The sequence below is a fragment of the Dipodomys merriami genome, unplaced genomic scaffold (assembly GCF_024711535.1).
Source record: "Dipodomys merriami isolate MVZ:Mamm:240054 unplaced genomic scaffold, mDipMer1.0.p SCAF_530, whole genome shotgun sequence".
Lineage (NCBI taxonomy): Eukaryota > Metazoa > Chordata > Mammalia > Rodentia > Heteromyidae > Dipodomys > Dipodomys merriami.
In genome coordinates this window covers 528507-555291 of record NW_027206103.1, presented here as the reverse complement: position 1 = coordinate 555291, position 26785 = coordinate 528507, and the positions used below count along the sequence as shown (strand labels likewise).

Here is a 26785-nt window from a genome sequence, read left to right as displayed (position 1 = left end):
CAGTGACACAACTGTCCTCGGGGACACCTTCAGTTGGCTGTGAAACTCTGGCCTGGCATTTAGTAACCCTTTTCTTCTGTGCCCGGCTGAGGAAGGGTTGGCAATGGGCCTTCTTTTGCCTTCTATGATCTCCTTATCGAAGATCCTCAGTAAGTTCTTGTTTAAGAACTACCAGGGGCAAATACTGTACACTATATCTGAAAACCAAAAGCAGCCTTGAAATCTAGGAGATACTTGGAGACAGCCTTATTTATTAATAACTTTCTAAACCTAAGGCTTCCAACTAATACAAAACTATCCAGACTGAATATTGCTAATTCCAACTGCACTTAATTGAGTTACTAATTAGTTGGCTGAAAAATTTGTAAAATCCTTGTTTGACTTCTTAGTGAAATTAAAAAAAATTTCTATACCTATGTTGAGAATGTCTATGGCAAATTGGCAACCCAGAGAACACTTCATGATTAAAAGAACATTTATTCTTATAAAGAGCTCAGAGTTTAAGTGAGGTATAATTAAAACCCAAGAGCATTTGTTTGTTTAATGTGGAAGGGTTTAAGTGTCGTCTATTAAGCAACGGGCATTTTAATTTCCCTCTTCTAAAATTTGTATTCACTGAACACTCATCAAAGAGTACACCAGGTAGAGATGTGCATTTTGGTTTATACTAGGTTTTGTTTACTAGTTAGTAGGTATTGTGCCTCTGATAATATAAAATATTCTCTTCAAAAAGCCATCTCACACCATGGTGGGAAGGACACCACTTTGAAGGGAGGGAACCTGCCATTCTGGATTCTTTCAAGTTAGACAAGGTTCTGTAAGAATGCTTATTGGTTGGAGATGGGAGGTCAGGGATGGTAGGGGAAAAACAAAGGAGGAGGCAACAATGCTTGATAAGAAATGGACTCATTACCTTGCTCATGTAATTGTAACCCCTCCGTATGGTATTTTCACAATAAAAAATGTATTAATAAAAAAAGAATGCTTATTGGTGACTAGAATGATGTCTATTTAGTATGTGACAGTGAGTTTTGTATAATTTTGGAATATTTTTGGGGAAAGCAATCATCCTTATTTCAATGTGCTTCTTGATGTGGTCCATTTAAAAAGAATCAGAAAATTGCTCTCAGATCCACCATTTTCCTCTTGACTTTTGGGCCAAAGTCATAAAAAAATTAAGACAAAGAGAAAGTACAATTAAAGTCAAGAAACTATGTGTGTTTTTGTGTGTGTGTGTGTGTGTGTGTGTACATGCATGTGCACCAGTACTAGGGCTTGAACTTAGGGCTGCACACTTACAGCTTGACTTTCTTGCTTACGTCTAGAACTCAACCACTTGGAGCCTCATTCCTGTCCAGCATTTTGTTGGTTAACTGGAGATGCAGTCTTGCAGACATTTCTGCTGGGCTGGCTCCTGAGTATCTAGGGCTAGAGGTGTGAGTCACCAACATCCAACAAAATCAACAAGATTTTTTTTTTTTTTTTGTCAGCTGTGGGCTTTGAACGCTGGACCTGGGCACTGACCCTGAGCTCCTTAGCTCAAGGCTAGCATTCTACCACTTGAGCCATAGAGCTACTTCCGGCTTTTTCTGTTTGTGTGGTGCTGAGGAATCGAACGTAGGGCCTCATGCATGCAAGGAAAGCATCTACCACTAAGCCCCTTCCAGCCCTCAACAAGAGCACTTCCTCAGGGAAAGGCTCCAGCTTAGGTGCTGGACAGTGCCTAAGAAAGTAATGAATTAATGTTTACTGAATATTTATTTTTGTACTGGTAACATCTGTAAAAATCACTAGCACCTTCTATACAATGGCTCATTTAACTCTCAGGACACTAAGCTTAACCATGCTCTGCCACACAAAGCCTCCCTCTCTTTCTTCTTTTCTTCCCTGTGTAACCTGCCGCAGTTCCACTGCCAATAGAGAGGGGTATAATAAGGGGAAGAGAGGAAGGAATATAAAAGAGGTAATGAGGAGTGGTTATATAGACATAGATAGAGAGACAGAAGGATAGAGCAAAGACAGAGGGAAGGGAATATATCTACATTCAAAAGTCTAATTAAAAGTTTGATTCTAGAAGGAGGTACATGGAGCAATAACATATTTGTATTGGTATCAAAATTATCTTCACAGGCTACAGAGCAGGATGCTGGTCTTCTTAAATGAAGGCTTTGGTTAAATCTGTCATGATTTTCAAATTAATTAACCGAATTCATTTGCATTTTATCATCATCTTAGTTTTGTTCCAGTAAACTTGTTTTCCTCCTTAGGATCAGCCAATGAGGATATATGAACAACCTGGTCCATGATTACTATCTGGCCAAAGTCACTGACAGTGATGGAAGTACTTGGGCCAAAGACATGTTGTGAATTATTTAATGTGATAAAAAGGAAAAAGAGAAAGCAAGACTCTTCCTAGCTGGAATACCAGCGATAGATTTAAATATGATTATTAAGAAAATTAAACTTAAGGTATTACCCAAGTTCTTAGGTAATAAAATGTGCCTTTTCTAGAAACAAAGTTAATTCTTCCCATCTCTCCCAGGGGTATTATTTCCATACCTGGCTCCAGCCTAGGCTTTTGTTCTGGTGGGAATGTGGAAAAGCTGGCACTGGGACATCCTGGCCTGAGCACCCTAAGGAGGGCCTCCCTCCACATCCTTCCACATATGCAGACAACTCCTAAAGGATTTTTGCAATTGCCAAGAATTTCCAGGAGGCTGCTTCCCCCAGGCATCTGAGGCAAACCCCTACTTTTTAAAAACTTTTTTTAGCAGACAGGGTAGGCAGGCAAGGGGTTCCTTAGAAGGACGGAGAGTTTCACTTCTATTTGGCAATGCCCACCAGTGTATCAGAATGCTACGTTGTAAGGGGCCTACTCCTCTCATGCAGTTGCAAATGTGTACCTAGGAAAAGAGTGATGTGTCAACAAATAAGATGCCACTGGAAGATTCTTCCTTCAGGCTCTGGGAGCTCCCTGTCCTTTGCTTCAAGCAGCTCTTGGATTTGCCTGGGGTTGAGTCCAAAAACCAGATGGGAATTCTTGCTGTCAGGCTGTATCTCTGAATACCAGGGCTGAAACGAAAGCACTACCTGCTTTTGGACAGGATCTTTAGGGCTCGGTGGAATAAAACATGTTAGCTGCTTTCCCTTTCTTTAATCAGTCTGGGCTCTCTTCAGAACCCACATGCCCCATTCTCCAGTCCATCTCATTTTGAACAAAACGAAAGAGACTTTGAACTGTTGGGGCCCCAGCATTTGAATTCCATTTCTTTCATCTCTCCCCTTCATTGATGGGAGACAACACACACTGTGTTTTGTTCATTAATTCTGCTGGCCAAGTAAATGTTAATTCTGCTGGCAAAAGTTAATGTAAGTTCATTGTTGCACTTCATTTAATGCTTCTAAAATGCCTAGGGAATGAACCAAAAAAGAGGTCTGCTCTTCAGTCAGACCTCCAGAGAGAGCCTCTGGTTCTTGCTATGGCAACAGATCCCTGCTTCTGCCACAGAGATTGGCTGCTAATCCTACAGGTGTACAAACAAACTTCCCAGGACTTGGAAGACCTCAGCCAGCCTATTGTTCAGCCATTCATATTCTACAACTAGTCTAGGAGACTATGAAATTGTACATAATTTTTCCGTGTGAAATAGGTTGTTTTAAGAGAAATATCACTGAAACAAAGGGATAGTTTCAAATTCATTGTTTTCTTCTCTACTTCCCTTGTGATGATGTTCAGAGTATGTAATCTTGGCACTCATCTAAAAACTTAAAAATGATGAAAGGTTTCTCAACAAATTTTTTAAAGTCTTGAGATATTGAATTTACTAATATCACACTAATACTGTGTTCTCTGGACATAGGAAAGCTTATTAACTAGAAATACAATAACATGGTTTTGTTAAATAGATACAAACTCTAGCCTAACTTAGTCTTGAGAAATATAGTAGCAGCTTAATAGAGACATAAACACTATGTTTATCTTTAGACATGAGAAGTATGGCTTCAGAAAGTAATAATATGGTGTCTACTTGTATGCTAAACCTTTCAAGGCTTAAATGAATGGATTTTTCAGATTAAGGCTTAATTTTCTTTCTTTTTTTTTTTCAACCAGGAAGAAACTCGTTTATTAACAGAGCGGGCCCTTTTTAAAGCAAAAAAGAGTGGGTGGCATGGCAGGGGAGGAAGAGGAACCAATCACTGTCAAGGTCACACCCTATCATGCACCTAAGCTTCCACGGGCTGGTTACCCACTGAATGAAAAGTAAATTGGGCTCTGCCCACTCAACTCCCTCTCAGCGCCATCTTTGCTGCCCATGTGCTCTACAGATTCCCCCTTTTATGTTTTAATGGCAGACCCACTTCCCAGTTAGTTATCCTTTTCCCTCCACTGTAAAGGTTATTTTAACAGGATTAGATCGGTAAGAATAGCATTGGCCACGCAGGGGGTTCGAGGCAAGTCTGGGGGGGGTGGCAAGATTCACCAGACAAGGATAGGGAGGGCCCTTTTGCATGATCCAAGAGCCCATCCCAGTTACCTCATATCCCCAACTAACACAGTAATAAGCATCAGCCCTGCTACAAGGCAGTAGTTCTCAAGTTTCAGCACATATTCAGCTGAGGACTTGTGACAGGCTGCTGGAGTTCATTTCTACACCCGCTAGAAGTTTCTGATTTAGTAAGTAAGGCCTGAGAATTTCCATTTCTAATAAGTTCCTAGATGATGCTGATATCACAAGATGTTAGAGCGTACCTCTGAGAAGCGCTGCTCTAAGGAAATTAGAACTCCTTCTTTGTGATCTGACTTCAGGAACTTTTGGGAATTCATTCTAAGCACTTTACACTTTCAATGACCTGACCATTTTGGCTTCTGAATAAAATCAGGGAAGGTCACCCTAACATATGGCCCTGTGGAATGCTGACTATTGTAAGTTACAAGAACTCAAAGAACAGCACATACTGGAAGAACCTTTGCCGCGATAGCTCCTTGTCGGCTTAAAGTCTAGACCCTCCACAGAAGACAACAATCATCACTTTTGGCTCCTCTATGTCTAGTCACATGCAATCTTTCTGAGACAAACGTGTTTTATTCACTGGTATGTACAAGTAGACAGAATCAAACCTATACCATCTCCCTAGTTTTCTTTTTTGGCAACAGTGGATTTTTTTCAGAACCTTCAGACAATACTCTTCCTCCTGGCCATCCAGTCTCCCTCAGCTTTTCTACTCTGAATGAACATTACCCTTGTCTGCTGTTTCAATACCAAAGAACTCATAATTAAGGAAAATTTTAATAGGTATCTCAGGCTAGCCAGAGCATACAAAATAAAGTTATCTTTCAGCTTCTTTCCATTATACAATTCAAGGAATGACACCTCTCACCGAGTACCAAATGGGGCCATCCTCTGATCACGGGTTAGGTGAACTAAAATTTAATAGGAAAAAGTCTAATTTTCCAGCATTTTGGCTCAAGAGACTAGAGAGCTTCTTTAGGGATGAAACAATTCCCAAGCAAAAAGTACATGGACTGAAACCAAACTTTATCTGTATTTCAGAATCATCTATTAACTGCCATACTCTGGAAAAGGATTTTTATGGAAATAGGGAAATATCCCTGAAAAATGTATAATGGCCCAGACCTTCATGTGGAGAAACAACTGGAGCAATTTAAAGCACTATGTTCCTAAGAAAGAGCTTAAAGTTATGTTAATAAAATGTAGAGTCATTCATAGATGAAAGTTTAGTATAACTCAAATCAAAGTGAGTTATTGGCCATCTCCCCATCTATGATATGACCGCTCATTGTGAGCCCTCCTGGGTACCTGGCAGTTATCAGCATTACCTGATTCATCGACTCTCATCTTTTTAGTAGGGCTGTCACAAGTCTCATCATCAGACATTTCCATTTCTTCTTCACGACGAATGCCCATGAGCTGTTCACTTTGAGCATTCCGGAGCTCCTGGAAGTACAGGATACATGAATGTCAGAGTCGTTGTGGCGTTTCCTACTGGTATTTGGGTATATTATGGCTGACATATCAACATCTAGAGTCTAAGGTGTTCACCCAAACATCCCTCCCACCTAATCTAAATGAAGTTCTGAGGGAAATGGGGTAGAACAAAGGCCAAAGACTCTGGTTTCAGAGTTGAGATAAATCCATGCTCACCAAGTTAAGGGCTCATATAGTTCAGGGCTCTCTGGAAAATTATTTAATGCTTTTTGAGTCTCAGTTTCCTCATTTGTTAAAACAAAAAGAGAGACAATAATATCTATCTAGCCAACCTGTTGTAAGGATGATGTAGCTAGCACAAAGTAGGGAGCATTCTCCTGGTAAGAACTTGAGCAATGGAATTTTCAAGAAGCCTAAGTTGACCACTAGTCAATATGTAGCTTTGGGACTATTTCTTCATCACTCTTAACCTCAATTTGCTCACTAGTATACTGTGGTCCTAATGGTTTTCATAGTGAAACACATTAGATGTTAAAGACTTGCTATTATGCTCAGTACTAGGCTTGCAGAGTTATTGTTTACTTATTGATATTCTTGATAATATTGACTAATGTTATCACAACCCATGCCCGTGTGCCCGCGTGTGTGTGTGTGTGTGTGTGTGTGTGTGTGTGTGTGTGTGTATGAGTGAGACAGAAAGACTGAGAGAAAGAGAGGAAGAACAAAAACTCCTACACTTACACCATGCAGGCATCCACAATTTAAACTTCAAATGTTGGCAAACAAAAAAAATAAAGGTCTTCTGTTTTTGCATTGTACATAAGCATGTAAGCTTTAAAGGTTTGCAATAATGGTGACTCTGGCATTACTAAGTAGAGCCTTGGATCCTTGTGACCATTTCCTGCTTTCTCCATTGAGCAGGAGAAACTAACTGATTCAATCAACTCAGTCCACTTGAGGGCCTTTCTCTACTCATCCTGAAAGAGGGAATACTAATAAATTAAGTTTGTGAAACTAATTGTAAACTGTTAAGAATTAAACAATATATTTCTTACTACTAAGCCAAATCAAGACATTATACCCACTTACATGAAATAGATACATGGCTATTTTATACTGTTTTAGATTATGCACCTGTGAATCCCTATTCATTCTGTTCATCTAGCTAGCTAGCTAGCTATCGTCCTCAGAAAGACTTAAGATAGGGGGAAATCTTCATTATTCTTTTTACTGCTTTAAAATGAAGTCTCTTAAAAACAGAGTCAAATCATTAAAAATAATTTTATTCTATAATACATGGAGGGGTAATAATACATTTTTATACTTAATTAGTAGCATGACCTTAAATATAGTTCCACTACCCATCCAATAGATGTGTATCTGTCACTCCATGTTACAGGCTTCCTCCCTTTAGGTCACAGATTTTAACTGTGCCAAGATGGAAAGGAATTGATTTATTGCTAACAGTATTTGAACCATCACCTCTGTATCCTGGAAATCACCCTTGTTGAGGACAGGAAAGCAGTAGGGCATAGGGGCAAGTTCCAGGAAAAGGCATTACTCGGCATCCCTGAAAGGCTACTGGCAAGACAGATGTTGCCTCTTTATGTGACCATGATACCTAGAAGAAAGAGGTCTCAGTTCTGTCTTAAATAATGTAAGGTCTTGGAGGTGGGCCTCAAACTTTATTAGTGGGGAGAGTTTTAGGTGGTGGACAGCTAATTTTTCTATTGACAAAGAGACCAAATCCCAGAGAAGTAGCTTGAAAGTACATGAAACAAGGAAAAGTCAGATAGAAAGAATAAATGAAGCTGGAAGGGCCTGTTGCTTAGTCCTACAATTAATGACAAATTGTCAGGCAATTTGTTACTGAGGGGAGAGGTAGCACAAAGAAAAAGCATGGAGGAAAGAAAAAAAAAACCAAGGGTGTTTCCACAGGGTGCCTCTGGTTCAGCAGTAAATCACTAGTACATTCTAATAAATCTGTAGAGGTGTTGCAGATAATTAACAGATGCTGTACATGGGAATGCAGAAAAAATCAAGCCAATTATCAAGCTTATATGCAACTGAGAAATCATCCACAATGTTAAATTACCAACCGGTATTTAATCAATTAAGCGACATGTAGGAGAGAAAATCAAAGGTAATTTAGAGTTCCATTTCCCAACGTGTACAGAAAGATGGGGTGGAAGTGGCAGGAAGGCACAAAGACCATTCACAGGAGGGCTTTTGAGGATTACACTCCATCCATCATCAGGAAATACCCATTGTATCCAAAGACCATACAGAGAAGGCAAGCTTCCTCAGACTCATGCTGGATGTGTGGCAAGCCCTACTCTGGGCAGTACCAGTCTGGGGGATGGAAAGGACAATGGAATGTGTGCAGTCAGACAAGGCAAGAAGCCTGATAGCTATCAGTACTTTGTAATTGTGGACACTCACATGCTAATAATGGTCTTTTTGTGCCCAGGTATACTTAGTATTCATTCCATATGCCATTCTCCTAACATTTTTTTAGTCATATTCATTTCTTACGGAAGGAGAAATATCATAGACTGATCACTCCCAGATCTAAGTCAGAGTTGATGGATTCCAATTTGTGTTTTACTTTCAATCCATCCAAAAAAGGGTGTTTTGTTGTTCTTTATTTTTGTTTTTCCCTTTCCCCTCCTAAAAACAAGTCTTTTGATTTTTTGGTAAAAATACTGTACAGAGGGGTTACAATTACATGGGCAAGGTAATGAGTGCATTACTTATCAAGCGTTGCTGAAAACAAATCTTGACTTTGGTCTTAAATTGATGTCAGGGAGAATATCTGGTAAGTACCCTTTATTGTTGGGTCCCTGAAAAATTAAAAAGAAATCCACTTCCTTCTTATTTACAACCTTGAATCTATCACCAACCATCTTCTGAGGCACTAGTGAGCACAATTTAAAGTATCCTTCTCATCAACAAACTGCACTAGCATTGTAAATGTCCTGTTATTTGTGAAGTCATTCAGTATTCACCATAATAGCAGTGATAATAATTCATTTAGTATTCCCATCTAGTGCCATTGGTATTCAACTGTAGCATTAGTTAATGGGCACTTAAAATGTTACCCAAATGATTGATGTTGAGTGCTTTGTGGTTCCTCAAATTCTTCATAAAACACTTATTAGTTAATTTATTTTTTATTTTTTTACAGGTGTGAGCCAAAATCATTAAGGAAATAAACCTTACCTTCTATAAGTTTGTGATATTTGAAAGAGGGGACTATCATTTAGAGTACTTTAATATCAACATGCTAGAGATGAAAAGGCATCCAAATGGAAAGCATTCTCTCATTTATTCTTGAAGAAGCAAACAAAGACAGTATACTTACTTTCACATGACAGGTTCAAAGCGTACACTACACTGTGGAGTCAAAAATAACAGCTGTATGACCAATGGCTAATGTCTGGGTGGCAGGGAAGGCCATGTCTGGACTCTGTCTTTGGGGGTAGATACTCACACTTCACACATGCACTGATGTTGAAAGACGGCCTCAGCTAGCCTGGACATTGACACCCCTTGTGAGACTTGCTCTGGGCAGAGAACTTGCTCTGGGCAGAGACTTGCTCCCTGGCAGAACCTCAGGGCTAGCACAAGGAACACAACTTACGATGAAGAAATATGAGTAGGAAGGCATACTTGCCATTTTTAGCCCAAAGAGCAAACTGTCATCATCACATAGAACACGGCAGGGAAAAAGAAATGTGTACTCAAAAACTCATTTTCTATATTAAGTTACATTTGTCTTCAAACTGTTTTTAGGCAAAAGAACCTTGGTAGTGTTGGGAACTCTTTTACCAAGAATGAGAAAGATTCCATTCTCCATTTGTGGCAGAGAAAACATGTTCTAAGTGTGAAGTCAGCTGCTTTTCTGGACCAAGAACAGGTCGGAGGTGGATTTGAAGGGGACAATGAGAGGAAAATGGCAGGAGGACTGCCTGCAATAACAAAAACCATAATGGCTGCAGCTACAGTACTCTCTGCCAATCCAGCTGTGTGATGGTGGTTAAAAAGTAATCATAAAATCACCAACCTCAGAATGCTTTCGCCAAATGTCTATGTTCTTGCGCTGAGCTTTCGAGAAATGGTCCCAAGCTTTTTGTCTGGTAGAAGCGTTGAAAACGGCCACAATCTGCTCAACTTTGGTGAACAAGGAAGTCAAACAAGACAAGTAATTTATGTTGTGATCACTATAGGGAAGCAAAGCAAAGACACTAGGAGTCTATGGATGATGTCACAATAGAAACAACATCATCGATATCCGTCCAATTTGTGCCTTTTTGTACTTACATTTTTAGCAAGGTGGGGGTTGTCTCCTTTCAAGTCTGTATCCATAACTTTAGGTTAAAACAAATTCTAAGTTTCGTGGGGGAAAAGGACTCTATGTCTAAGCATTCTTTAGGTCTTGTTTACAAATGTAATTTAGTAGATCTACAGACATACAGACCATGGCATTGGTATATAAGCCTGGCTAGAGGCTTAATAGTGAAGCCAAGGCCATGTGGCTGAATTTCAAAAGCCAAACACATTTCCTCTCTTGGCCACTATGTCTAGGACCCAAACATAGCTCTCTAAAGACATTACCGTGTCCAGGTTCCAAGGCCAACCAATGAATAGGTCCACTAACTCCTACAACCTTTAGGGCTGTTTTTCTTCCTTGCTCTTTTTCCTCCTCCTTTTTCAGTGACTGAAGTCAGTCCCTCCCTGGCAGGTCATGGGAGCCCTCGCTTCTACTCTTAGGCACATGAAGGTTCATTTAGTCAGCAGGCCTAGCATACAGGTCAGATTGCCATACGTCCAGGCTGTACCACAATCATCTCCCATTCTCTATTATCCTGTGATAATTTTCCTAAGGGTGCTCTCCCTTTGGTGCTTAAACCGTTTGAGACTCTATCACCATGACCTCACTGAGTACTTCTGTTATTTCCAGGCACAGTGCTAGTGGAATGGTAAAATGCTGAGGGGTTTTGAACAAAACTAGATAAAGATCTTAGAAGTAGGTATTGGGGCTGGGGCAAAACCCATAATAGCCTCAATCTTCCTTAAGCTTATACTGGTCTAGTATGAATGGGATTAAGAGGACTAGAGCACTGAATAAACCATAGGAATAAGCCTCAAACTTTAAATAGTTAGGAACGCACAATTAAAATTAGATTCTTTTTGGGGGGGTCCGGTCAAGGGGCCTGAACTCTGGGCCTGGGAGCTGTCCCTCAGCTCTTCAGCTCAAGGCTAGCGTTCTACCACTTGAGCCACAGCACTGCTTCCGGCTTTTTTCTTTTTTCTTATGTGTTGCTGAGGAATCAAACCCAGGGCCTCATGCATGCAAGGCAAGCGCTCTACCACTGAGCCACCTTCCCATCCCTAAAATTAGCTTCTTATAGATGCTAACAACCTCTCACAGAAACATTTTGTAAGTTATTCCCAGGGCTCTTTTATAACAAAGGACAATAAAGCTCTTCCAGATCTATTGGTGTCCAAAGAGTGCCAAAGAGTAATAGAAAAATAACAGTAATAATCCACACTGAAGAAAAACTCTGAATGCCACAGTTGTTAAACCACACATAAAAGTATATGAAGGAGTGTAAGGAAATAGGAACACATTCCTAGTCACACCATGGTGAATATCTTATAATGCTAATAATAAGTAAAAATACTTATCAATTTGTGGGTGATTTTCCAGGAGGGTTTTATGTTTACTCTTTGCTATTTGCAAGAACCTTAATTGCAAACTACCTATTTAGCAAACTTCATCACATCATGTTTTTTCTCTCTCTATTGATGGGAGAATTTTCCATTAACTTGGTTTACACTCTCCCTGAGTTTACGTGGAGTCCCTCCTTAGCCTCCTTTGGAAAAATTCATGCTGCCAGCTTAGTCACACTGAGCTGTTCTGAATGCTGACCTTGCCCTGATTACCCCTCTCCTCCACCAGGGTATAGTGCAGATGGTGAGGTAGAAAACTTGTTGAGCAATACCACCTGGGCTTCCTGCTAGTTTGCTGTGCATGCAGGGTAAGTGACTGGATATTTCAGTCGACTTTTGCAGAAACAACACATAGCAGTCAGTAATCACAAGTCAGTTCAGAGGTCATAAGGGAGCGAGGGATGACCATGAGATAATTGAAAACTTAAGACCCATTGATTTCAATTACAGAGTTGTTGTTGTTGTTTTAAGAGCTATGGTACTGACACCAAGGCTGAAGGAAGGGACAATCCATGTTTCAGTTGAATATTTGGGTTAAAAATAGTGAAAATTCTGCTGTCATAAAGGGAAGGTGGAGCCGAGCGCCAGTGGCTCATGCCTGTAATCCTAGCTACTCAGGAGGCTGAGATCTGAGGATCACGGTTCAAAGCCAGCCCAGGTAGCAAAGTCCATGAGACTCTTATCTCTAGTAAACCACTAGAAAACTGGAAGTGGCTCTGTGGCTCAAGTGGTAGAGTGCTCATCTTGAGCTGAAGAGCACAGGGAAAGCGCCCAAGCCCAGAGTTCAAGCCCCACGACGTACAAAAAACAACAACAACAAAAAATAACAAATAAAGGGAAGGTGCTTAGCAAAAAAAGGTACAGCAAAGAAAAAATTGTGTGTGTGTGTGTGTGTGTGTGTGAAGTGAAGAGGCACTAATGATGCACAGACAGGTAAGGTATACAGAAGGTAAAGAACTATAAGAAAACCCAATGGAGCCGGATGCCCATGGTTCACACATGTAATCCCAGCTACTCAGGAGGTTGAGATCTGAAGATCATGGTTTGAAGCCAGCTTGGGCAGGAAAGTCCATGTGATTTTATCTTCAATTAATCACCAAAAAGCTGAAAGTAGAATTGCTGCCCAACTAGTAGAGCACTAGCTTTGAACACAAAACCTCAGGGACAGCACCTGAGCTCAAAACTCAAACAGGACTGGCACAAAAAGAAAGAGAGAGAGGGAGAGACAGCGACAGAGACAGAGAGACAGACAGATACAGACATAGAAACAGACAGAGAGGAAGGAAGGAAGGAAGGAAGGAAGGAAGGAAGGAAGGAAGGAAGGAAGGAAGGAAGGAAGGAAGGAAGGAAGGGAGGGAGGGAAGGAGGGAGAAAAAAGAGGAGAGAAAGAAAGAAAGAATGAAAGAATGAAAGAAAGAAAGAAAGAAAGAAAGAAAGAGAGAAAGAGAAAGAGAAAGAAAGAGAGGAGAGAAAGAAAGAGAGAAAGGGAAAGAGAGAGAGAAAGGAAGGACAGACAGACTCAGTGGCCTATAATGCATACCTTATGGATAAAAATGAATCTACTCAAGTATGTTTGTGTTGAAGACATTGATTAAGACTAAATGTTGACTGTTTAGAACATCTGATTATATACATGAGGAATAGGTTCAGTTCATTCACTCATTCATTCAACAAAAATCTGGGATCGTACTAAATACCAGTACTTGGCTGATTGCTAGAAATACACCATTTAAGATATAATATTTGAGGAAGGAATAGGATTGGGATGGGGGGGAGGGGGGAGACTGGGAAGGGATGTGAAGTGTAAACAAAGGAGGAGGCTGCAATGCTTGGTAAGAAATGTACGCATTATCCTGCCCATGTAATTGTAACTCCTCTGTACAGTACGGTCACAAATAAAATAAAATTAAATTTAAAAAAGATATAATATTTGAGATATCAGTTTGGGGGAAGAAAAAGACAAGCAGATATTTATCCTGTACAAGAAAGGTATGAATGACCAGGCAAGGCAGAACTAAATAGGCAGATGGAATAGGGATCATGCAGACCTTTTGATGAATCACACTTGGCAGAAAAGTAATGGTGGCTGTTTAAAGGCTGGAGTTGTGAAAGGTCTTGAAATTAGCTGATGGGGCAAATGCCAGAGGAGAAGGAATCAGAAAGGATCATGTATGTTCTAATCCACATTATGAAATTTTATGTGGTAGGTGGCAGAGATGGAAGAGGGAGCAGGATTTGTTTGGTAGACGTGACTAAAGCTTATTTAGTTAGGGAGAGGTAATAGGACAAGAGGCCGACTTGCTCTGTGAGAGGCAGCGAGAAGGAAGAACAAGATGCCTCTAGTTTGGAAGAACATCAATGAAAACACAAGCACACAGAGAGGTCTAAGAGGGAAGATAAAGAATTTGCTTTCAGGCCCTTTGAGCCTGAGGGTGTCTTACAGACATCTATGTGAAGCTAAAACATGGGTAGGGATTCAGAAAGAAGTCAGAATTTAAAAACTTACTGGCCAATCTCTTTTTGGAACCATATTCTTTCAACAGGATAATGAATTAAAAGTAAAAGCAAATGTGATTAATCAATTGATGAGGTTTTATACTCCTCCCACCCCCCAATAACGGTAACTCCAAGATACAGGGAGAGAAACGGTGCAACTCAGCTTATGCTTGAGAAATACAGTGAATTTAGGCGGGCTGAATTATTTCTCTCTCTGTTGCACAGACTGCCCCCAGCCAGCCATTTGTCTTGCATATGAAAGTTGCTTGTCTCACAAAAGGACTCTGGTAGAGCCCTCCCTTCAGCATGAATTCATCATCTTTCTAGAAAAAGTACCTCAAACAGCATGCCCTAATGAGTGTGATTCAAAGACCATGTTGTGAAAAATCACAGATCATATGATGAGCACCATTGATGTCACAGGTAAAAACTACACCCTGTACATTGTCTGCAGCTGGGAACACCAAAGAGACAGCCCAGGAGTTAAATTATTCCTGCTTCTCTAGTATAATTCATATTACTTGGTTTATGCACAAGAAAGCTAAAAGTACTTACTGGCTATAAACGATGTTCAAAACTCAGCTTCCCTGTGAAAGAGTTAAACAGTGAACAAGATGGCTTTTGTTCAAAATGGCAGGCTTCCAGAAGGCTGTGCTATAGGCAGAACTAATTGAGATCAAACCCCCATTTCCCACTCAGTGCCTTCAACTTCCAGTGATTGATATATGTGTGTGTGTGTGTGTGTGTGTGTGTGTAGATATATGTATATATACATGTGTATATACACATGTGTTTATATACACACGTGTATATATATGTGTGTATATATATATATACACACACACATATATATATATACACACACATATATATATATATATATATATACACATGTGGCTCAGAAAAGTTTAGGTTTTTTTGTGAATCTCACTAGACCGGGCTAACTTAGTACTCAATTTGTGATCTACCTGCTTTGGCCTCCTCTTATAAAGTGAAAGTACTTAACAAAAAGGGTACAACAAGGAAAAAAATTTACATGTGAAGTATTGAGTACTGAGATTACAGGCATGTACCGCATCTGGCTGCTTCTTATTTATTCAAGAATGTATTATCAACAGAAAGAGCTCTTAGTCAGAAAAATTAAATTGGCCCTTTACTCCTCGCAAAACTTACCTCTAAAATTCCACGTATTGTGTCTCAATTAGGTTGTTTGAAGATGGTGAAAAAAATTAGGAATGACAGGTTCTTCAAAAGTGTGCAAGAATGTCAGTCTTAGACACCATCCTAGAGTCTCTAGTATGTCCAGCAAGTTTAAATGAGGATCAGATACAGAGTATCTGTAAAACTTCCTAATCACTTAATATGGCTACAAATTCCCTTCTTATGATTCATCTACACAATGTACATACATACATATGCATATCTACCTAGTCTTCTACATTTAAAAATTTCTTCAAGAATAATTTGCTTCTTGTACTTTGCCCTATCCCAAAATTTCTGGGCACATGCCTTGTCTTCCTTCTTCCCAGACAGAGCAACTCTATTGCCTGTCTTGAAAAGCGCTTGTCTTTAGCCTGCACAGGGAAGAGAAGCACACATCTATGCACATACATACAGACCATATTTAAACAATGTGGGAATGATGAGAACACTAAGTACAAATCTCAGATTTCTGGGCTGTCTAAGGCCTCTCTGAATTTTGACCTCCAGGCAGAGGAGTTATTGAAAGAGAAAGAGTAAGGTCTTTCGAAGAGCCCAAACACAGCCCTTTCTCCCTCATTGCACTCTTGCTCAGAGTCCCAGTAGCTCCTACATTCCCTGTTCTGGCTACACAGCTGTAAAAAAAAAAAAGACTTAAATCCACTTAGCTCCCCAAATCTGGAGCAACTGATTACATTCTTTAGGCAGATGGCTTGCCTACATAAAGCACCTCAAATACATCTTGCAAGGCTAATTTTTGTTTTTAATGCTATCTGGGTTCACGATAGAGCCTTAACTCTGTAGAGTTAAGAGCATTTTTTTCCCTTTAAGGGATAACATTTTTCCAAATCCTCCAGGAGTAGCTCAGAAGAGATTATCAAAAGCATATAACAAATGAGATAGCTGACCTCCCTCAACTTCTCCCTTGTTATTGTTGTCTTAAGTACTAAAAGCTGGGGCAGAATTCTTTATCAGGAAAAGGGACAAAGGAAAGAGAAGACTTTAGATGTGTTGGAACTGGTGCACCTTGGCCTTTGCTGTCTGGACACCCAGATCCTGAGGGAGAGCAGTGAAGTGGGGCCTGCGGGGAAGAGGAAGCTGCTGTGGGAGATCTGCAGGCAGACTCCTGACTCCTGTTCATTCACTTCATGCTAGGGTCTGAGCAAAGGAGCTTTCTAGGAAGATTAGGAAACAGAACATAGGTCCATGTTTGAAGGAGGCATGGACTGGAATTTCAAGTTGAATAGAAACAAGGATATTTAGGGGTTCTGCCTTAAGATAGGTTTTTTTTTTTTAAAAGCACAGAATGCAATATTGTGAATGAATTGCAGATGTCTTAGGCAGGGCTATAATCCAAGCTGTTCAGGACAGGGACATAAGATATCTAGAATTCAAAGCTAGCCATAGGAAAGTTAGTAAGATCTTATCTCAAAAAAATACAAGTGAAAGAAAGAGTACATAGAACATCTGGGCTAGGCATTGAATTTAATCATCTTTGTGTATAGCAGAGGTAGAGGGACTAACATGTATTTTCTGGGTAGATGAGGATAGTTGTTTGGTTCTTTTAGAAACTGGGATGGAAATAGAAGAAAGTTAACCAGCAAAAATCACAATTGGAAGCATGGCTCAAATGCTAGAGCAACAGCCATGAATGAGAAAAAAATCAGGCAAATGTGTGAAGCCCTGAGTGCAAACCCCAGTATCATAATAATACAATCAATGTGGGGTGGGGGTGGGGGCAGAACTATGGCTTCAGCTATTTAAAGCCCAGAGGAAGACATAATTTAATCACCTTATAGGAACAGGTACAGGGGAATTCCAAGGCGAAGTCCTAGGGCAGGCCAGAAATGTTCAAACGAACCATAGGTTGTGGGTAAATAGAATTTTCCAATGCAAAGAAGCCAAGCATCTGTGGTTGTGATAGAGTAGGAAACTGAGCTTGCCACCCTTCAAAAGTTTATTGAGGCATCTGAACCGTGGTACAGAAGACTGTAACTGCCTGGAAAGAAAGGCCCCTACTTTTGTCTCTACCAGGCTGGCACCAACTTTCAGTCTGACTCCTCAGCATTCTTGCTTTCCTCCAAAATCCTTTCTGTCCTTTGCTGGAAAGAATCATATTGAATAATGGCCTCACCAGGAGAAACTGAATGAGACTGTGGGCTGAGGGACTACTGTCAGGATCCCAAACCTGTCTTGGCTGTGTGTAAAAGGGAGGACAGAGAAATCTACACTACCACTACCATGTGTTATCCATATGACCTGAACACAAACTCTGTCCTTTTGAGTCCCAAAGGCAAAGGAGGCTGACTTAGACAGCCTGATCTCCTGGCTAGCCCCAAGAACCTCTGGAACAGAGGTTTGTAAAGTTTTGCTGCAAAGGAACAGACTAATTAGTTTTACCTGGGCAGATCCTGCCACTGCCCTGCTACACAGCTCAGCAGTTTGTCTCCTTCGATGGACTCCCCTTCAATGTGTGGGTACTGACAAGTCTCCCTGGGCATGGCTTTCTTCCACTCATAACCAATGCTTCTTTCTGGATGAATACAGCCTCAAGAAAACATCACCTCATTTGTCATTTGTCATTTGTCCTCAGTGTGAATGTCTTGGCTTTGAACAAGCTTTGTCTAGATTCTATTCATGTAGACAAGGACTGTCCCCCATCTTTTCCTCCAACATATGCACACCTCTCCTTACACTTGATTGTGGTTTATTTTCCAGACCTTAGCACTGGGCCCATATGAAAGTACAGAACTTTCATTGTTAGCTTAGTTGCTTGGCTTTATGAATTACCATGCACTAAATTAAATCTTGAACTCTAGCTACCCACAACTCTGGTGCTTTCAGAGTATAAGGCTTAATTTCACACATTTTGGTATCATTATTGAATTCGGTTGTATGTTAGGAGATGTTGAAAGGAAAAACACTACCAAGGGCTGAGTCAGTTGTGGTGAGTGAGCATTTAGCCGTCTCTACTATCAGCCTTCGTATCCTGTCCCATGAGAAAGAACATTCTGTGCTCACCCTTCATTTGGAAGCATTCTTATTTTCTCTGGACATTTATTCCCTGAGACCAAAAGTTTTTTTTTTTTTTAATGGAAATAGTGTTTCCAGAATTGAGTACATTGGCAAGTATAGCTATCAGCATGGTTCCGAGGAGAAATAGAAAACCCGTTGGGCTGCTAATGTAGTTACAGACTTTTTTCTTCCCATGGATGAACTACAGCAGTGACTTCTACAGACATGGGGAAACATTTTAACACTTCATAAAATTCTTTTTTTGACAGCAGGGGATGTAAGAACCAAATTTCCCTGGGCAGAAATAAAAAAAAATGTTTAGCTGAGATGTTCCTGAGAAATAAACGATTTCAGAGAGAGCTTTTTAGGCAGAAGAAATGTGGACCAGGACACCAATCTGCCTATAAGGGGATCATGGCACACACAGAGGTCAGAAATCCTCACATTTCACTCTAGCACTTAGCATATGATCTGACACCTAATAGGGCCCCAATAAATATTTGTGGAACGGATTTAATCATTCATTCAAACAGCCAAGGCTTTTATGAGTTCAGGGGAGAAGACAGATGAGGCTATGACAGGGAGGGAATGTTGGTGAGCCTCAGAACCGTCTCTGCGATAACTCTGACCAGGCTCAGCATCTATAGAGAGCCAGGTAACACTCCTGGCCTCAATATCTGGCTTCCAATTCACAGTGCAACCCAATGAGACAAGCACAGATGTCACAGGTGGGACATGTGCCTGGAGGGCCATGAGGTCCCCTCTGCTAGGGTCACCCGAGGAGCTTCTGATAGCAAGAATAAGCCCTGGCACTGCAGGATGTTTAGATATACCGGGATAGGAAGGGGGCCAGGTTGTTCATATGGAAACAGATGTGGGGTTTTTAGAGGACCTTGGGGGATTATTTGAGCAAACCTTTTCACCATAGACTTGAAGAAACAGAGACTCAAGGAGCTCAGAAGACTTTCCTGCAGTGATATGGCTAATGAATGTTCCAGCTGGGATTAGAGCCCAACATCTTCTCAAGTCTAGTTAAAAGGGTATCTACCATTTTTCTTTTTGTAAGACTGATGATGAAGCTGATATCACTTACTATTTTAAAAATGTACACAATGAAGTTGCATAAGATAGTTCTAATGTGTCCAATCTCCAAGCTGAACTAAGATTAATTACAGCATTGTATTCCTATTACTGTAAAATCATCAACTAGAGTACATTCTGGGTACTCCATTTTAAATGTCTTATTAGTGACAAGTCAGTTGATCATGGTTTATGCCAAAAAAGAGCAACCTTTAGAAATATATTGTACAGTTTTTACTTTCCAGCCCAGTTTTCCAATAATATCTTCATTTCCGTCTAGGAGTGGCTAACAAATATTTGCATGAAGGGCCTCGGTGCACTTACCAGAAATTAGGCCAAGCCCATGAGTGTGTACAATGAGATTAGAAAAGACAATAGCCAGGTGATATTGAAAGGCTGAGACTGGGAGGATTGCAGCTTGAGGGACCCTGGACCCAGTTTGTGAGTCCCCCATTTCAACAGAGAGCTGGACATGATGACCCATAACTATTATACTAGCAATAAAAGAAAGCTAGCATAAGCAGGCGTGAGCCCAGCCAGGAAGCAAGACCTTATCTCAAAAACAATCAGCAGCTGGGTACAGACTCATGCCTCTAATCCTGCTGACTCAGGAATCTAAGGTTGGAGGATCATGGTTTGGAGCAAGCCAGAGAGAAAAAGTCTTCAATACCCTATCTCCAATTAACCAGCAAAACAAAAATAAAAAGAAGGTGAGGGGCTAGAAACATAGCTCAAGTTAAAAGGTGACAATTCTGGGCAAGGAAGCTGAGTATGAGGCCCTGAGTTCAAACCCCGGTGCTGACAAACACCCACACCCACACGTAGCAGAAAATAGGGCTGGAGGCATGGCTCAGTAGTAAGAACATCTGCCTACCAAGGTCAAGGCCTTGAATTCAAGCTTCAGTATCACAAAATAGAGAGGGGGAGGGAGAGGGAGAGAAAGAAGGGGAGAGGGACAAGGAGAAAGAGAGAAAGGAAGGGGAAGGGGAAGGGGAGGGAAAGGAGAGAGGGAGAGAGATGGGACAGGGACAGGGAGGGGGAACTGCAGTGGAAGGTAAGAGAAAGGGATCTGGCTATGGGTGCTAATGGATGGGGCAGTTTTTATGGTGCTGTGTGATAACAGTGAGCATCAGTTCTGGCGGTGGAGGGGGGGAAATACTTCAGGAAAGCCCTATAGAGTAATGTGCAGAGGTGGGAAAGACAAGAGTGCTGGAAACACATACTTCATTTTCTAACCAGAAAGCAACATTTTATATTGTGTGATATCATCACACCTCTTCAGTTCCACCTGTAAACTACTAATTTAGTCTTAAGAGCCTCCTCTGTCCATTTCCATTTTTCATTATAAGAAAACCAAACAGATAAGGTGTCAGCAAACAATTTGATTCTAATTTTGCTTTCTAACTTATATGCTATAGTTTTTACTTTTTATTCATATTCATTATATGTATGACATGTGTTATTAATATTGATAGACCCTGGTCATCACTGCTATTTGCTTTCCATTTGCCTTTTCTCTACTTTGTTCCATCATATGTTCACTGTCTTCTCTGACTCTGTCTCTGTCTGTCTGTCTCTCTGTCTGCCTCTCTATCTGTCTGTCTGTCTGTCTCTCTCACTCTCTGTCCATCTTAAGAAGCCTGTTGGGAAAGTAGCAAAGGGGGAATATCTTGTGTTGAATTTTTGTATTAGCTGTGTATGTATCATAACAAGGCAGACACAGCTGATCATCCTGGCATGCATATTAATAACTGAGTGTGGCCCACATGCTTCCTGGTCTTATAAACAGCTCCTGTCCTGAGCTTTGAAATGTAAGCTTGGCTCATAACTGAAGAACTCCAAGTGAGCAGGCCTATGGGGAGTTCCTGTGAAGTATAAATTTTTAAAAAGCAAAGAAGATAAAAATTCATAAGGCTCTGAGTAGGAAAACTTGGGGAAATTCCTGCCAGGTGGACAGATTAAGAAATTACATAAGGGTGGGGCTGGGGGTTTAGCCCAGAGGAAGGGCGCCCGCCTGGCTAGTGCTAGGCCCTGGGTTCGGTTCTCAGCCCTGGAAAAAAAAAAATGGAAAAAAAAAGAAATTACATAAGGGCAAGACAAGGAGGACATAAAAACAAAACAGATTTAAGAATGAGAGGATTCATCTGGGCTGCAATTTTTTGCAATGTAAGCAAATGAGATCTATTCAGCTAGCCCAGAAAGAAAGAGAAAGTACCATGCCAGGAGAAGCAATGTCATACCATTTGGCACCTTTAAGTTATTCCAAGCAGAAATGAATGGCTGCTGTATATTCCAAATTCTTGGTTGGTTTTAGTTGCTGCCCCTTACACTTTAGCTAGTGTTAGGTGAAAAGACTATCTATTTGACGATATTTAAGACTTGAAAGAGATGTGAAAAAGGTTAGAACTTATGCAAATGTTGGAAGAACAGAACACCAGCAAGGATAGAGTTTATATACATTATGACATCATAAGTTGGTCTTTCTCAAGGAAAATTTAAATACTAAAATTCAAGGATAACATCTCTGTTTTCCTTCTGGGTGCTAGGCTGGTATTCCAGGTCAATCCTTCAATAATTTTCTTTCAAGTGACGCAAAGGCAAGCATGACAAGCAAGGTTAGGAGATGGGCACATTTTGTCCATCTTCTTACATCCGGCAGCTTCCCTTGTCCAACTCAACCAGCACAATCTATAAAGGAGCTCACCATTTGAGTCTTGCCATGTACCTTATCTCTGGTGGATGTTGCTAAATGGTGTCTTTAGGACACCAGGTGTAATTCACTTCCTTTAATGAGCTAGCTTGTCAGTGTACTTGCTTCCAGGATGCCTCAGAGCAACTTCCTGACACTCTTGGCTATGTAATGAATGTGCCGCAGTGGGAAGCTATGAAGAAAGGTACTGGGGATCTTTTATGTTGGGGAGAGCACTCTAGGCTGCTGCTCAATACCCAGGAGATTCCTACCATGTAGGAGAATGAGAGCTAATATTAAACGGTTCCATTCTTTCTAAGTGAGAAAGCCACATGTGGTTCCTATGATGATTGCCAGAAATATTAATGCAGATAAAAGGGAATGACTGCTTATACTTTTGGGAAATATTAGAAGTATATCCATCACTCTGAACTTTCGTGGCTATTATTAAAGCAGCCTCCCCCTCTCCCTGTATTGAGTCATCCTAACACAATGAGTTAACTTGGGAAGGCAGAAAGGGGTTGAGGCAGATGCATATAACTCCACCACAGAAGGGAAAGCTCAAAGGTAAGGTGCATCTAACATTCCCAGAATGATAAAAATGTGTCTGTGTTGAGCAGGTTAGTCAAGCCAACTGATAATACTTTCTCATGGTGGATGTGAAGATCTGGTTCTCTTCCTATCTGGGAAGAGTTGATGTAAAAAAGCATACAGGAAAGAACAGAAAACAGACTGCTCAGTGACCTGTGCAATCCTCCAATAGGATTAATTCTGGTTAATTCCAACTCAGGCTACATTTAAGGTTATTCTTGTCTTCAGTCATCCAACACAAGCCTGGTTATGAAGGATGCATGCAAATCCCCTTAGGATGCTTCTGCTGAGACATGTACTCCTCAACCAGCAGTGTAGGCATTAATATCAGTTGAGGCCTCCAGAGACCTTTGCTGAGATATGCCAACTGCTGAAAGACTGCCCAGAATCAAATTATTGTAATGAGCAAAGGGTTGTTGGAAGGTTACCATTTGAGAGACACTACCATGTATTTCTCTGTTCAGTTTTTACCCCAATTCTCCTAATATCCAGTAGTTTCTGACTCATGGTCTAGTAAAGTATAGTGGTTTAGAATACAAACATAGTTCCCTCTTGGAGTAGATCCATCACATACGCAGGTCGTAGCCATGATACCATGGATGGCACTAACACCCATTCCAAAGTACTTGGTCGACACACCAGAAAATTCTGAAAACATTTCAAGCAGCTTTCCTTCCTGCCTCCAGTGTATGCATTGCCCATGTACTTGCCCCTTCATCTACCAAATATGTGTTTCATGTCTCTGTGTTTCAGGAACTTGGTACATACAAGTGAATTAAAATGTTCCTTGTGGATACAGTAATTTAAATCAGACAAAGCATGATATCATCCCACAACTGGATAAGTGCCTCAGAGGACCTTAATAAAGGGATAGGACATCCACTAGCCAAAAGTGACTAGAAAACCCACTCTGGCTGGGTGCCGGTGACACACACCTATAATCCTAGCTACTCATGAGATTGAGATCTGAGGATCTGGGTTCAAAGCCAACACGGACAGAAAAGTCTGTGAAACTCTTATTGCCAGTAAATCACTAGAAAACCAGAAGTGGTGCTGTGGCTCAAGTGGTAGAGCGCTCCCCTTGAGCTGAAGAGCACAGGGACAGTGCCAAATCCCAGAGTTCAAGTTCCACGACCAACAACAACAACAAAAAGTTAGCCCACTGTGTAAAGAGTGGCCTTTCATTTAAGACCTTTTGAGGAATGTCTTAAAGTATGAGAAAGACTCATGCATGCAAAGGAGAGGGGAAAGCACACAGCAGGGAGAAAGAAATGAATAGGCTTGGAGGTAGGAGGTAGCTTGTATGGGCTTGTAAGGATGGCGGCCAGTGGGAATGACCCACAGGGAGTGACTGTGAGAGTGAGTGATGCAGTCAAACTGATGATGAAGAGGTTGACACAGACAGGCCTGATAGGCTAAAAATGTGAAGCAGGTAAAAGTGGACAGGAAGGGATGGTGTATGGTAGAACTACAAATGTTCTGAGTCATCACTTTCTTCTTCTAAAATTACTATGAAAACTCATTTTATTTTGGAGATCCATGAGCCAGGCAAGCATTATACTTCTCTGATAGTTAGGTGTGGCCAGATGTAGTCACTGGGTCTAATAAGACATGCATTGAAGGCTGGGATGGATCTTTGGACATCTTTTGCTTTCACACTATATTAAAACTCCTTCTTCCTTTTCCTTTTTCTTATGTGATTTCAGCCTAGAAAAAGAGATGTGATGGCAGGAGCAGCAGCGATTATCTTAGGAAATGTTAATTTCCTAATCATCCAGGAAATGATAGTGGCAGCATAGAAACCTCAGCCATACAAGCCTTGATCTCTTAAGTTAGTGCTAATAAACATAGTGCTAATAGTGTGTGTATGTATGAAAAAAGAGACTCCTCTCTGCTTGTTTAAAATATAGTTTGGCAGAAATTTTTGTTGCAGATGTATGCTCTAGCTAACTGACATACTAGATAATTATAGAAGTCTAGATAACTTGAACTTGAACAGTGGCCATCAACATGAAGAAAAGTAGGCCAAATCAGGCTCAGAGAGACAAAGGATATGTTTTCCTGTCTGTGTGGAAGCTTATAAACTTACAAGTAAACATGTTGGGTGATATGTGAGTATATCCAAATGTACTAGCTGAAATATGGCAGATTCAAGGGAAAACTCAAATAGTGTAATTCCTTAGAAAGGCAAAGTCAAAGTTCAGTGAAATAAAACCCAAGAAGCAGGTACTTGAAAGCGGGGGAGGGGGGGATGGAGGGGGAGGTTGAGTCAAGGGGAAAAAGTAGACAAATGAAGAGCAGGAGAGGGGAGAATCCAGTCAAGAATCCAGTATGTATCCTACACGATTAAGAAGAGTGAAGGGAAGAGTGGACAGGGGAGGAATGGATGAGACTATTGAAAGGGGGGGACACAGATCAAGATATATTCATAAACTGCTTTGTTACTTATGACAGTGCCTATGTACAACTACTTAAAAATGAGAACTAAAGATAACAAAAATATATTTTACAAAAAGTAGGCCAAACAGAGGTAAGCTTCTCAGGGTAGAAACAGTACTCTTGATGGGTAGCAGATAAGGTTTAGTGGTAGGAAAGGAGGTTGTAATACATAGTTACAAGACTTTGGGCTTCTCACAGTCAGGAGTGGAACAGACTGGAAGAGTGAAAACCAAAGTTCAATGATTAGGAATTTAACGTTGAGCTTTCCATTAGGTGGGCTTTCCCGGGCCTTCTCCACCCCTTTGCTGACTCCTCCTGGGTACGTCCCTCGTTCTGCTCATTCTTCTCTGTTCTTCCTGTGCCCAGGCATCCAGGAGGTGAGCCTGTGTCTTAAGTGCTGCCTGAGCCTAGATGCCCCACGCTGGGGCTTCCCATTAGGAAGCAGCTACTGCTACACATCTCAAGCTCATTTTCCAATTGGTAATAAAAAGCTGATATATGGGACTACACAGGCTACACTTTCTTATCTCTCAGTTGTTCCAAACATTAGACCTGCATAATGACAGGCAGGAACCTCTAATTCTTCAACTATATCATAGAGGCCTTGTAATAGTTAATACAAAAGAAAAGAAAATATTCAACTACTCTAGTTACCCTATCTTCCCCTTTATAGCCAAGGGTTGAGTCTCCTTTGCCAGATGGAACTATAAATTGTATAGGGAGGAAAACTTACTCCAGAGAGAGGTGAATGAGCCAAGCCTGCTAAATGGCAAGTGATGCAGTATGCATACTACACAGTACAGCACAGTTATCTGCACTAAGTACAGCGATTATACCATTGGAGTTGTTTTGCCTTCTGTCCTTCTCTCCTGCTAATGCACTCTTTCCTTCCCTTTCCTCTGGCTACTAACCCATTAATTTCTCAAGGCTGGTGAGCTGTGCGAGACAGAATAATTCTATTTTTTCCCCTCATTCCTTTTCTTTAAGGACAGATTGGACTCATGCTGGTTATATACTGATTTATGTTTGTGAATTTGCTACACAGTACTTTCTGATGCTGTAAACTTTTTTGTATGTATGTGTTGGTACTAGGTCTTGAACTCAGGGCTTTACTCTCTTGCTTGGCTGTTTATTTTCTCAAAGCTGGTGCTCTACCACTTGAACCACAGCTCTATTTCCAACTTTTTGGTAGCTTACCAGAGATAAATGTCTCACAGACTTTCTTGCCTGAGCTGGCTTCCAACCATGATCTTCAGATCTCAACCTCTTGAGTAGCTAGGATTACAGGCCAGAGCCACTGGCATCTTGCTAGAAGCTGCCTTTTGACAACAAAGTCACATGAGATACTTTCACATTGAAGATTCTGACTTTTCACACATCCAGCATACCATCCTAACAGACACATCATCCCTGGGATTTACAATGATGAAAGAAGTGATAGGCATTTTGGCATATTATATCCCTGTAAACACTACTTATCCCCAGAATGAATATGCAAATCCTGTAATGTCGCTGTAGTGTGCGGTCCATGCACCTGGTACAGAATGGAGTGTAGCATTGTCACAGTGTCATTTAACAGTTTTTACCAAGT

The 26785-nt window shown here is 40.8% G+C and overlaps 1 protein-coding gene across 11 annotated transcripts in view; it reads right to left on the bottom strand.

Moving 5' to 3' along the window:
• Nucleotides 1-26785, bottom strand: part of LOC138811488 (ecto-NOX disulfide-thiol exchanger 1) — a 542054-nt gene that overhangs the window by 105245 nt on the left and 410024 nt on the right. For all 11 annotated transcript variants that reach the window (XM_069999196.1, XM_069999197.1, XM_069999187.1 and 8 more), the window contains 2 exons: nt 10015-10121; nt 5840-5957 (listed from right to left, as the gene is read on the bottom strand). In XM_069999196.1, the coding sequence (XP_069855297.1) occupies nt 5840-5957; nt 10015-10121 (225 nt within the window). The remainder of the gene's footprint in view (nt 1-5839; nt 5958-10014; nt 10122-26785) is intronic.